Source organism: Dermacentor albipictus, chromosome 10 (assembly GCF_038994185.2).
Source record: "Dermacentor albipictus isolate Rhodes 1998 colony chromosome 10, USDA_Dalb.pri_finalv2, whole genome shotgun sequence".
In the NCBI taxonomy this organism is placed as follows: domain Eukaryota; kingdom Metazoa; phylum Arthropoda; class Arachnida; order Ixodida; family Ixodidae; genus Dermacentor; species Dermacentor albipictus.
In genome coordinates, this window is record NC_091830.1 from 49,597,961 (window position 1) to 49,611,055 (window position 13,095).

Below are 13,095 nucleotides of genomic sequence, written 5' to 3' on the forward strand. Positions count from 1 at the left end.
TGGAGTACAAAGCGAAGTTCAACAGAATGCTTACTTGAATAGATCAAAATAACAAACCACCAATTCGTGACAATGACGTCGCAAGACACACGAAAAGAGAGCGCCCTCAAGATATGCACGCATAGATGAAGATGCTACAAAAGCTCCATATTGCTCACAAGCCTACTGTCGTCTTTCCTGTCCGTGTCAATTCAGCGATATATGACCTGAATTACAGCAACGAACCAACTAGCCGTAAAATTTGTACTCCTGGCTTATTTCTTGTTTCCACGCGTGGAATTTTCTGTTCGGTTGCTGCTCCATCGAGACGCCGCGATGGCCGCTAGCAGCCCGAATACGAGCGCCTTCCTGCCAGCCCCGTACCACATTTCTTTTTTCCTATATTTTAGTGCATATCCTAATGTCATATCCTAATGTCAAAGAAGGAAAAGTGCCTGCTGGGATTTATCGCTCACGGCCAACGCCGACGACGATACCGGCTTTTCTGCGACACGAGCTCCTTAACGCTGTCGCGTTAAAACGTGCATGTGAAGTGTGGAAAGCATTTGACATACGCATGCACGCGCGTCCGAGACTGGCGCTCGCTGGAGCGCGCAAATCTCTGATGCCATGGCCGGTCTGTGAATAGTGGAAACGTTGGGAAAAGGGGGTTTGTGTTTGCGTTTCCGCGTAGAATTGCTTTGTTCGTATATTCAAATTACAGTCCGACGCTATCATGTCTGTAAGTTGCGTTTACGTCGTGCTTTACGATTTTTCTGGCGTATTTTACTATGAGAAATTCAATTAGTTCAGTAACTTCTTCGCGCTACACGGAGGGCCTGCGCGGTTGGGTATGCGTGGGTCGGAAGGATTTTTGCCGAAACGGCAATCGACGCGGCACCCCGATGCCGCATTTTCTGCGACAGTAAGCCCTTAACGTTCTCGCGTTAATATGCGTCTTATCGGAGTAACCACCGCAGGGCACAGCGGGTCCCCCGTAGGGCCTTGAATATAACGGCTGAAATGGGGAGGCACAGTCCGCGAAAGCGGGCTGTCTCTTCGAAATTTGAAAGCTTGATTGATATTTTGTATCGTGAACACCCAACCTGATGCTATGAGATGTCAAAGTTGCTTGTGTTGTACTATTTTCCCTCCCTGTAACAACCCTCAAGCGAGGGTTAACAGTATTAATAAAGAAAGAAAGAAAATGTTTCGGATGCAGTGAGGGAAAAGAGAAGTGGTTAAACCGAAGTCCTGGAAGTTCTACCTTTGTTCATATTAAGCGTTCGTGGGCTCTCGGGGTCACAGTCCTCTGGCTAAGGTAGACGGGGCCTGATGTTAGCTTGCAGGCGCTGGCACGAGCCAGTGCATTCCCCTCAAGTCCTGCGTGGCCAGGAGTCCATTGGATCTCTACCATAATGTCTGTGCGGGTGTTTAGATGTTTATATGTGGTTTCAGAGTGCCGCTCTTAGGCGCCCGTTCTTGCGTTGAGCGTCGGCCTCGATGTCCTCGGCGTAGCCAGGCGAACGAGCTCAGCGAAGGGTGAAAGAGTGAACGCAGAGCGCAGAGTGCGGTGAAAGACGGCGATAGCGAAGAGAGCGTGAGGAGGAAAGCGGACGAGGAGGTTGCAGCGGAACCATGAGGTGGGAAGCGAAGGAGGAGTGCATGGCGAAAGCATGAGATGAAAAGCGTAGTGCCGCACAAGACGGTCTCTGCGGAAACGCGCGCGACGAGGTGGCGCCAGAGTAGCCGCGTCGTCTATTCGCAGATGACGTCATCTATAACGCATGCGGCGAGCGCGTCCACTGATACCATATATGGAAACAAAGCGCTGCGTGAGCGGAGGTCTGTCTGCGACGGCTGATGTGAATCGCGCCCACGCGTCACGCACGCGCTGCCTCTCGCGATCTCCCGGTTATAGCGAGGCAGTCGCGCCGCACCTCGCTCCGTTTGCAACGTGCCGCACGAGGCAGATTGTCCGCGCCAGATATTGCGAAAGGAAAACCCTTATAGAGTTGCGCTCAGCTTTCACATTAAAGGGTATCGTAATCGTCGGTGAAATTTTTTAGGCTTGTATAGACGCCGTGGCAGTGTTATCTCGCAAGCTCTGTCCATGTTTATGAATACGCTTACGAATGTATACCCGCATTTCGCACGTTATCATTCGTCATTGTTTTACTACATGCAACTGTTGTAACCTTATGAAGCCATTTGTTCTGTTGATCACCTCAATCTCTTGAATGTATTAGTCTACTTTCCTTGAAGTGCTGTCCATGCCGTGAAACGGCTGCCTGGCCCCTCTCATGCTGTTTTATTACTGTTTTTACCCATATGAACAGCCATCCAAACAACTTCTGGTAAATAAATAGAATTTTGAGTTTCAACCACCGGTGAGTCCCGATGGTTCGTAGCCTAGCCAAGCTGTTCTTCTAGGGTTTTTTTTTTGCGCAGCACGAAAGATGAGCATTGTAACCTTGTTTGGAATAGTTTAAGCAAGGCTTAGCGAAAAGGCCTAGAGTATGTCAAATACAGATGTTAGGCTTAGTGGAAGTTGTCTCTCTTGACCGCCATGGATACCATATAACCGCTTCATAGAGGCGTGATTATTAAACACTGAACTGCCCGTGGCCTCTTGTTCCGTAGCGTCGCTATAGAGTGCCCATATGCACCGACGTCATCCGCGGTGCGTAAGCAACTGCACACGGAGCGAGGCGAATGGCGCGGGCCACTTGCCTCGCGGTGTGAAAGGTAGGGGGGATCGTATACGACTCGTGGAAAGCCCCCAGTACGCAACTGTGTTGCAGATCAACGGCACGGCGAGCAATGCCGGCGGTCGCAGCGGCGCGGCGGCCGCCCTCTTCGGCCTCCTCTACGCGACCGTGTTCGTGCTGGGCATGTCGGGTAACGGACTGGTGTGCGTCGCGGTACTGCGCCGCCAAACCATGCGCACCGTCACCAACCTGCTGGTGGCCAACCTGGCGCTGTCGGACATCTTGCTGTGCGCGCTAGCGGTGCCCTTCACGCCGCTCTACCTGTTCCTGGGCCGGTGGCCGTTCGGCGCCGCCCTCTGCCACCTGGTGCCGTTCGCGCAGGGCGTCAGCGTGTACGTGTCCTCGCTGACGCTGACGGCGATCGCGGTGCACCGGTTCCGCGCCGTCGTGCACCCGCTGCGGCCGCGGCTGCTGCGGCCGGGGTCGTGCGGCATCCTGTGCGTCGCCCTGTGGGTCGCAAGCGCGCTGCTGACGCTGCCTTACGCCGCGTTCGTCCGCCTGGTGCGCCACGAGCGCGCCGCCTACTGCGAGGAGGTGTGGCCCTCGGTGCGGGGGCGCCAGCTGTTCGGCTCGCTGACCACCGCCGCGCAGTTCGTGCTGCCGCTGGCCGTGGTGGGCGGCTGCTACGTGCGCATCGGACAGCGCCTGCGCGGTCGCCGCCGCCGCAGCGCGCACCGCACGCAGCTGATGTTGCTCGCCATGGTGCTGGCGTTCGCGCTCGCCTGGCTGCCGCTCAACGCGTGCAACCTGCTGGCCGACTTCCACACGGCCTCGCTGGGCTGGCCCATGGGCGACGTGCTGTTCCTGGCGGCGCACGCGGCCGCCATGAGCTCGACGTGCTACGACCCGCTGCTGTACGCCTGGTTCAACGACAACTTCCGGCGCCAGTTCGTGAGCATGCTCCACCCGGACCAGCAGCAGAACACCATGCTCGAGACGCTGCGCAGCGACGACCCGCGGTGAGTGGGCCCCGTGCGGATTCACGGATGCAAAGGTCGGAAGGTCAGAGGTCATCATCAGAGGTCATCATCATCATCATCATCATCATCATCATCGGGGCAGCTCCGGTTATGAAGCTAGCTTTTCTGTATAGCTTACGATTGTCAGAGGTGTTCCGAGCTTACGAGGAAGCTTTGGCTCGGTTGCTCCTATTTAAATACACGTAAAAGGAGAATTTGTTTTTCTCGGCAACCACTGCACCAAATTTGACGACGTTTGTTGAATTTAAAATACAAATTTCAAATCTAGTGACTGTTGGTTTCGAATTTTTTATTTAGGTCGCCAATTTTTTTACTAAAGATTGGCGAAAATTGAAAATTTTCGGAAAACGAAACTATCAAGTTTACAACTCTGTAACTCAGCAAGGAAAAAATGATATCGCAATTCTGTGAATTGCATTAATAGTACATCTAAAGCGGACAAACTTTATATGTTACACATGAATCTACAAAAAGTTAAGTCATATAAAAATACAGCTTTTGCAGAACTAATCTACACAACGTCACAAATTCACGTAAGATATAAATTGACATGGAATGTGTCCGCTTTGAATGATCTAATGAATGCCGTTTACAGCATCGCGATATATTTCTTGATGCAGAGCTATTAATTTATAAACTTCGTACGTCTATATTTATCGAACTTGCGAATTCTTTAAACTAAATTTAACAAAATTCAGGACCTAAATCAGAATTCCTACTCCAACAGTCACTAGAATTCAACTTCCTCGCTCAAACGCAACAAATTTCATTAAAATAGGTCCAGGGGTTACCTGAGTAAAGCGTTTTTGCGTTTTACATGTATTTGAATATAGGCCGCATCGGAGTCGGGCCCGAGCTAAAGCTTCCTCTTAAGTATGAATGGGGACACAAGGTGCAGACACGGACGACATCACAAACGATGGTAAATAACTGACTCAGACGATGCTGGGCTGGTTGGTCGTGACCAGCTTCGTCGTCGTAAGCCTATTTTATGCCCACTGCAGGGATATAACGACTCACCCACCAATTTCCAGTTAACATTTAGCTTGTGTCAGCTGACTTCCATCCTATGCCTACACATTTTCTCATTTCATTACACTACCTAATTATCTGCCGTCCTCGACTCCGTTTACCTTCCCTTTGCACCTATTCGGTAACTCTATTAAGCCGTCAGTTACCCGCCTTCCGCATTACACGACTTGTTCAACTCATTTATTCCTTGCGATCTTAACTATAATATGGATTACTCCCGCTGTCTAATCTACAACGCTTTCTTCCCACTTAACGTTAGGGCCATCATTAATTTTTGCCGTCGGCGTGATGCTTTGTATAAACTCTGAGATAACATCGCGGCACGGCATGTAATTTGGTTACGTGACAGTAGAGCATTTGCTGTCCCACTTCTACTCTCAATGCTGTGCTCCTTGAGCTACTTGAGCCGCTTCGACTGCAGACCGCTCTCGGAGGGAAACATCCTGCAAACTTGGCCGAGGCACTGTTGTATGCACAAGGCTACGGAAGACCAACTGTAGTTCCTGGAAGTGACCGTAACGTGTGTACGAACGCTTGTGACTGTTGGAGGTCCTTCCTCTGGGAGTGTGTTCACACTCGCCACCTCTTTATTATTTTTCTTATATTACTTTTCTTGATCTATCTTTTCTGCTAGTGATGCGTTAGCGTTATGAGTGTCAAAGCGGAAAAACCGCATATATATAAGATGGGTGTGTACACACACGCTTTCCTAAGCTACCATCTCTCGTACTCTACCACGTGAAGTTAGACACTTGCATATATTTATATGTACGTGTGTGTGAGAGCACACACATACACGCTCTCTCTCTATCTATATATCTCTCTCGCGTGTGTGTGTGTGTGTGTGTGTGTGTGTGTGTGTGTGTGTGTGTGTGTGTGTGTGTGTGTGTGTGTGTGTGTGTGTGTGTGTGTGTGTGTGTGTGTGTGTGTGTGTGTGTGTGTGTGTCCAGTATGCTTCTGAGGAACACATTGCTATGTAGTGAACGTGGTTTCAATCACGGACCCGGGACCTCACTTAAGTGCGACGAAATGTGCGTACCGTATTTCTCTCTCATTACCGCTAAATTGTCATTGCATTTTTCCCTTCCCATGTGCCGGGTAGCCAACCGGGCTCGTCCATGGTTAACCTCCCTTTCCGTCTTCCGTTCCCTGTTCTTTTCTCTCTGATGTTGCATTTTCTTCTCTCGGTTGCTTGCCTCATCTCTCCTATGGCGAAGTAAGAATTGAAAGAAACCTAGCTGGGCAGGTCGCGGGCAGCTGTTTGCCGATTGGTAATGCGTCGATTTAAAATCCACATTTCCTATCTAACCCTAAATGATAGCGAGCCATGATAAACCGAGAAATGATAAACCGCACTTCACCCCCATCGAAATGCGGCCGCCGAGGCCGGGATTCGATCCCGCGGTTTCGTGCTTAGCAGCCCAACACCATTACCACCAAGTAACCACGGCGGATAAGAAGCGAAGAAAAAATTTTCTCTCCTTCTGAGCACAGGTTGACGCGCACCTCGGTCGTCGCGCATGTAACTCGTACGTCTTGTCATTCAAAACGCAAGCGGTGACTGGTACATATTTTTTTTGTGCAATGTTCATGAACATTTAAAGGTGATAATGTCACGACAAAAAGCTGGTCACTGGAATGCTCTCCAGCGTAGCCAGTTTGTGCAGCAAGCATTCGAATACCTTCGGAAAACATAAATTGCAAGTTTTCCACTCGTGGAAAAAATAAAGAGCAACCTCCGACATAAACCGACGCGAAATTACCGTCTGCGCGTCAGCTAGCATCAATCGGCTCATGAGCAACTGTCAACGAGTAGCCTTCAGTTTCTTAGAACATCGCAGAAAAATGAGCCGCTCCTAAGCAAAAAGGTATTCACTAGAGAGCAACCACGGAAGAACTTTCGTTTCGTCCTGTAGCTGTTTTGATAAGGATTGCGCTTGTTTGTTCATAACGAGTGAAGAAGTGTGCTTACCTCTCGTACGCGGGGAAAGGGAAATTTTTCGCCCTTGTGTTGCTCCCCGAGTTCCCACACCACACAGCCGCGCAGTGCGCCTTGTGTCCTTTCCTCAGTTTTTCGACATTGCCGGAACATTCGCGGGCACAGAAAGAAAGTTTTTAACTGCAGAGCAGACGAAAAAAAAAAACGTGCACGTACATAGAAAGCGACAGGAGCAGACGAACAGAATGGCGGCCGAAGCGATAACAGCGAAAGCGCCCCCTTTGTGGCAACGAATGAAGCGACTAAATAAATATATATGACGGCAAAAGAAAGGAAAATAGTCGAAAACACATTTAATTTCTACACATAATTGCAACACTTTGTTACTATGTCGGTTGAAAAGATAAAGCTGCATGAGCAAAAGTTACTGGACTTCTGCTTGGCGCTACCGCTGTCATGGCGACGCTTTGTTGTCAATACCGAAACAGGTCGCACTGCCACCCCACTGCTGGGCATCTCGGCCAGCCGCGGAAACTATACCTGATACGGCACGATTTGCCTGGCATACGTGTAAGGCTGTGCGCCGTGTCGGGATTCACCAGGACCTGATCTCGATGCTGGAAACTATATTGACACCGCGAAGCGACACGACGATACAGAAAGGATGCACGGACAAGCGCTGATACTACACATACTTGGTCTTCGGACTGCACTGTGTACCAAATAAATAAATATCGTTCCTACATCGCGCTAGACTAATTTAGGGGCATTCCCGTCGGACGAAGCTGCGGGACGTGCTCTGTTTCAGTATTGCCTCGACCGACCTTTGTAATTCGATTATGAAAAGCGCTTTTGTACTGCTTTCAAGCGTCGAACTCGTGGCTGAGTGGTAGCGTCTCCGTCTCACACTCCCCAGACCCTGGTTCGATTCCCACCCAGCCCATCTTCGAAGTTGCTTTTTATTTATGAAGTGCCTGCCGTGATTTATCGCTCACGGCCAACGCCGCGGACGCCGGCGCCGACGACACCGGCTTTTATGCGACACGAGCTCCTTAACGCTATCGCGTTAAAATATCTTGAATTCGGTTGGATTTTCAAGATTGAAAAAAGTGGTATTGCATTAAAATGTGAATGCCTCCAATTTCGCCACAAGGCACTAGTAAAAGAAAGCTCACGTTATTAGCGTCAACTTAAGTCGATCCTATAGAAACTACTCTGCAAAAAGCGCACGTGCGCTGCGCTTAGAAATTATTTCATAAAACCCTTGCATGGACCCTGCGCATGAGTAGTACGCTACTGCAGCAATTTTGTCAGGACTGGTAATTTTTTCCATTTTTTTATTAGCAGCCTCTAAATAGCCCCTAAGCAGACGAGTGCACCTGTTGGTTAGCGGCTTCGCCGAAACCTCGAGCGCGTCACTTCCGACTTCTTATTGCGTTACTTTTATGCGAAGCATATTACTAGAGCTCAACCCAGCTCCTCAGGCGCGGCGGTGTCGCCTTCAATACCACGTGACACCGTGACGTCACGACAGAGGAGAAACGGGGCTCCAACTCGCGTCGTCGCTCGCGGCGTCGCCTTCAAGGCTGACCACGTGACACCGTGACGTCACGACAAAGGAGAAACGGGGCTCCAACTCGCGCCGTCGCTCGCGGCGTCGCCCCCCGCATCGGACGCGGTGAGCGTCGAGCAACGCAGCGTTCGGCGCGACAACGAAATGTGCGCCTGAGCAAGCGCCGCACGCCTTAGCCGTCGCCGACGACACCGGCTTTTCTGCGACACGAGCTCCTTAACGCTGTCGCGTTAAAATAAAGGCTAGTATGCTTCGCATCCTGGGCTTAACCTTAGCTAAGCCACAGCCATTTTTTTATCAGGCAACTCCAGGCAAATTCTCGCCGTCGCCGTGATGTTCCCTTTGAACAGCACGGCGATTCGAGTGCGATAAGAATGAGCAGGCCGCATGCCGTGTTCTGCGGATGCGAGAAAAGGCGTGCGAAGGTGAGTTGAGAGGGATGGTGGCTTTATGGGAACCGTCCCCGCGCGGGCCCAACGTTGGAAGACACGTGATCAAGCTTTAACAGGATACAACTCAAGTCTGCAGCGAAGCCCCGCCCACGCCCTCATAATCGCCAACCACTGTTCCTCCGCGAGCCTGCATATAGTTCGTACTTCAAACTTTCCCTGTTACCTAAATAAGGCGATAGATACAAAAATAAAATTATAAGCGCGTAATTGTACACGTTTTCACTCGTCTATTATAGTGGAACGGTGAAAGCCTCATACTTCATTGAACTGAAATAAAACGCTTGATTCGCTGCAACTATATATTGCCATGTTTCACTTCACTTGACAGTGAAGTTTCGTGAGTAAAACGGGATTAGCAGCAAAATGAACTGTACCGTGGACTTTTGAAGAGTGGAATGCTCAGACTCCATAAACTTTGTCCATGTCTGTCGAACACCTCATCGCTTTCGCCGATGAAAAGACTCTTCAAGAACAGCAGACGCCCCGGAGGTATAAAGTATGACGCCATTTTAAAATGGTCGCATGACGACGATTTTGTCTGCTCCTGTGGTTGGGTTTGCTGGCGGGGTAACAACTTGGCACTGTCCGTGTGCCTTGGTTACCGACTGCTGTTTTTTTTTTTTTTTTAAGTTGGAGAGCGTCTCCTCTATAGCCTTGTCGTGGCTGTACATGACTCTCCGCGCGCCCGATCTTGAGAGTTAATCTGCGGCGGGTGAAAACTCTGAGTGAGAGCGTAGATGGCTGGTAGGCTTCATGCGCGCTATCTTCCCGAGCACCTAGTTTTCGAGGTCGCGTTATCTAAGTTTCGGAGACGTGTTGAAGCCTGCGACAGCACGAAGCATTCCCTCCCCGCAGCCGGCGCTCTTCATCATGCCGGCGTTGTCAAAGCGAGTGGTCGTGCTCATCGAGTGAGATCTGAGTGAGACGTTTCATTAAGCGCAGTTATTCAGCGTGAATTAAAGACTCAGCCGCGCACAGGCTTTTCGGGAGAATGTTGACTCACTACTAAATGAACGTGTCGTCTCTCTCTCTCTCTCCCTCTCTCGCCCAGGTGCAAGGCGAGCGATCACAACCAGTGTCCATCTGCCCAGGCATTCAACACAGAGACGGAACCAACGCGAGATGTCGCTGCCACATTCGTGTGAATAAACATTTTCCCATTGCCGTCGGCGGTTCCGTGCAGCACATACGTTCGAGACTCAAGACTGACCTCAACACCATGTCGACTGGGTCTTGTTACGCCGCAAACAGCGGCGATGTTGGTTCATGTGCCCTTCTTGAGTCGTGTTTCTTTTCCAAGGCGGAGCTCACCACGAGTTCCACTAATTAGTAAGGATATTTGTCTTTTCCAATGATAGTACACGTTTAGATGAGCTCGGCGTTTTATATTAATGCACAGAGACAGGCAACGGCGGAGCGGAGCGAGCACAAGCACTAACAACAACCACCGTCTTCTTCGTCTCCTGCTGGCGCCCGTATTTGTCACTACACCAATGCTACGTAAGTTCACCGCCCCGCATAGACTGCAACTAGCGAAAATTTTTCATCCTTCGGACGTCCACATGGCAATCCGACATCGACGTACCGCTTCGGAGACAAATAGGACGCACGGCGGACGTCGAATTTCGGATATCCTATCAAGGACGTCTAAAAGATGTTGCATCTGGACTTTTTTCGCGATTAAGGTTAGAAACGTAAAGTTCGGTCGAATAACCTGACCGAAAGCCTTAGTGTTTAAACGATAATAGATTACATTTTGCTAGGTAAGATGCTAAATGTGTATGAAAATAAGTTGCATGCAGAATCTCCTCTTATCTAAGTGATGCGTAAGCATTTGTTACTAATCGCGTGGTGTTTCGTCGTATACTGCTGTGTCTGGCATAATTGCGAGAAGCACCGCGAAAGAATCGTGAAACGTAGAAGCGTGGTTAAAAAGCGTGAAATGTTAGAAGCGTGAAATGTTAACCGAGACACCAGCATGAGACGACAAAGAGGCGTATAGTAGCAGTGTTCATTCACGTTACAAATGACTCCCAGACGATGTGGACGCGGGACGAAATGAGAGATTTTGTAAATTAAGCAAATATATACAACATTTATTATGTACGCTGTCTCTTGCTTAGTTCTTGTTGCGTTTATTCTTTAGCTTCGAATTTCAGGATGGTGCGTTTTAGATGGTGCCGCTGCTTCGTGGAAGATGAGCACTGGCCGAGGCGTGCTGTAGTACGTAGCATAATTGAACAGGGTCACGTTTGGTAGACCTCGCATAAACGTGGTCGACGAGGCTGCCTTCTCTCGATGCGAACCATTATCAACGGAGCTCCGGCGGCGGCTGTGTATGGCGCGGCCGCGCGGGCCTTGTAAGCGATCTGCGATGGGAACACTGTACTCCGAGTGCTGATAGCTTTGTGTGCGCAGTGCTCCCGCCGCGTTCGCGTTGAAGCGATAGGCAGCACGAAGGTCGATTCGCTCGCTGCTTCGGGCCATATCTTGAAAGCGATTGTCTTACGTAACGGACGGACGGGTTTCCTCGTTGCGTACACTCTACACTCTTAGAAAAATTTACACCCTTTGAGGCGTATCTTGTCCCACAACAATAATCGTCATCTGCCTTGCCCGCGTTTCCTTTCTCTAACGCGGCGAGCCCGGTACTTCCCAGTCACGAACGGCATGCGCGTTATCAGTGTGACGCAGCATTCTCGAAAGGAAAGTAGCGAGCGCCGAGTTTTCAGGAAAGGAAACGCAAGCAAGCCAGATGACGATTATTGTTGTGGGACAAATATACACCCCAAAGGGTGCAACCGTTTTAAGAGTGTAAGAACAGTTTACACCCTTTGGCTTGCCCCTTCTGCCACACAAAAATAATCGTCATCTGCCTTGATGCGTTTCCTTTCTTTATCGCTGCAAGCCCGGAACTTTACAGTGACGAACGGCACGCGCGTTATCAGAAGAGGCACTCCAAAGGGTGTAAACTGTTCTATGCTGATAACGCGCGTGCCGTTCGTTACTGGAAAGTTCCGGGCTCGCAGCGATAAAGAAAGGAAACGCATCAAGGCAGATGACGATTATTTTTGTGTAGCAGAAGGGGCAAGCCAAAGGGTGTAAACTGTTCTTAGGGTGTAGGCATGGAAATGCTTGCAAATTTGTTTTTCAATTTTCTTAATAAAAAAGCTAAAGAAAATTTTAATTCTGGGGTTATACGTGCCAAAACCACGATATGATTGTGAGGCGCGCCGTAGTGGGGGACTATGCACTAATTTCGACCACCTGGGGTTCTTTAGCGCGCACTCAATGCAAGGCACACTGGTGTTCTTGTATTTCACCCCCATTGAAATACGGCCGCCGCGGCCGAAATCGATCCCTCGCCGCTCTTGGGCTTAGCAGCGCAACGTCAAAGCCACTACGCCACTACGGCGGGTCTAAAAAAATGAGAGTACAAATAGGGCTGTGGTTATCGCTGAAGTTCACGATCGCCCTTTCTTTTGTAAACATCTGTTATCTACCAATATTCATACAATTAGGAAATGTGCCTGCTTTACACATTTTATTGTTATTGTCTGCTCAAACACTCAATTTAATGAACGCTCGTATTCCGCCCTATTGCCGAATTCTGCAATCGCGGCGCTTTGAGCCAATGAGAGAGCCCATAGGAACCCTGTGGGCCTATCAGAGCTGACAAGATGGCGAATCAGACAATACGTTGAAATTCCGACAGGTGTCCAAAATAACACCTCACAAATAACACCTCGGCTTACGCTTCGCGCAGACGGACAAGCGCGGTGCTCACATCACGCGGGTCCATATCATGATGCAAAAAAAATGACGTACAGCGCGAAGGACAAGGACTGCGAGAGCCCTTCGCGCTGTACGTCATTTTTATCATGAATTACCAACTAGCCCAAGCAACCACCCTAGTCCATACACCGTCCCGTTTGCTCAGCCCACTTTTCTGTTTTGCGTCTCGGGGAGCACCGCGTCGCTCGGCCCGTTCAACCGTATTCTAGTACACTGAACGCAGCCGCTCTGGCCGTTCACACGGCAGCGACGAAAGCGACAACAGCAGCGACGACAGTCACGCACGCGCCGGCCACCTGCCGGAAGCGCCAAATAAGTCCAGTGTTATAGGCGAGAAAATTGCTAGAAACTGCATGGGCGGCACCGTCGCGCGATGCGAGGAATGTGAACGGCGGCACTGTTTTTCGGAGAACGATTCCGCTCGCTGTTCGCGGCCACTGACGGAGCACACATGCCGAAACCGTTGTGGCGCAATTCTTTGCGGTCAATCTTTTGTGTGCGGCGCAATTTGGCGCAGCAATTTGCGTTTGTACAAAATCGCGCAATTTGCGCTGCAGTCCCACCCCTGCTCATT

General features: G+C 50.1%; 1 protein-coding gene across 1 annotated transcript in view; it reads right to left on the bottom strand.

Annotated features, from left to right (window-relative positions):
* The window catches only part of LOC139050270 (venom metalloproteinase antarease TserMP_A-like), a 97,355-nt gene extending 90,376 nt beyond the window's left edge, over positions 1-6,979 (bottom strand). Inside the window, exon 1 of the mRNA XM_070526477.1 lies at positions 6,735-6,979. Within this exon, the coding sequence (XP_070382578.1) occupies positions 6,735-6,854 (120 nt within the window). The 5' untranslated portion in view covers positions 6,855-6,979. The remainder of the gene's footprint in view (positions 1-6,734) is intronic.
* Between the last annotated feature and the right edge of the window lie 6,116 nt (positions 6,980-13,095).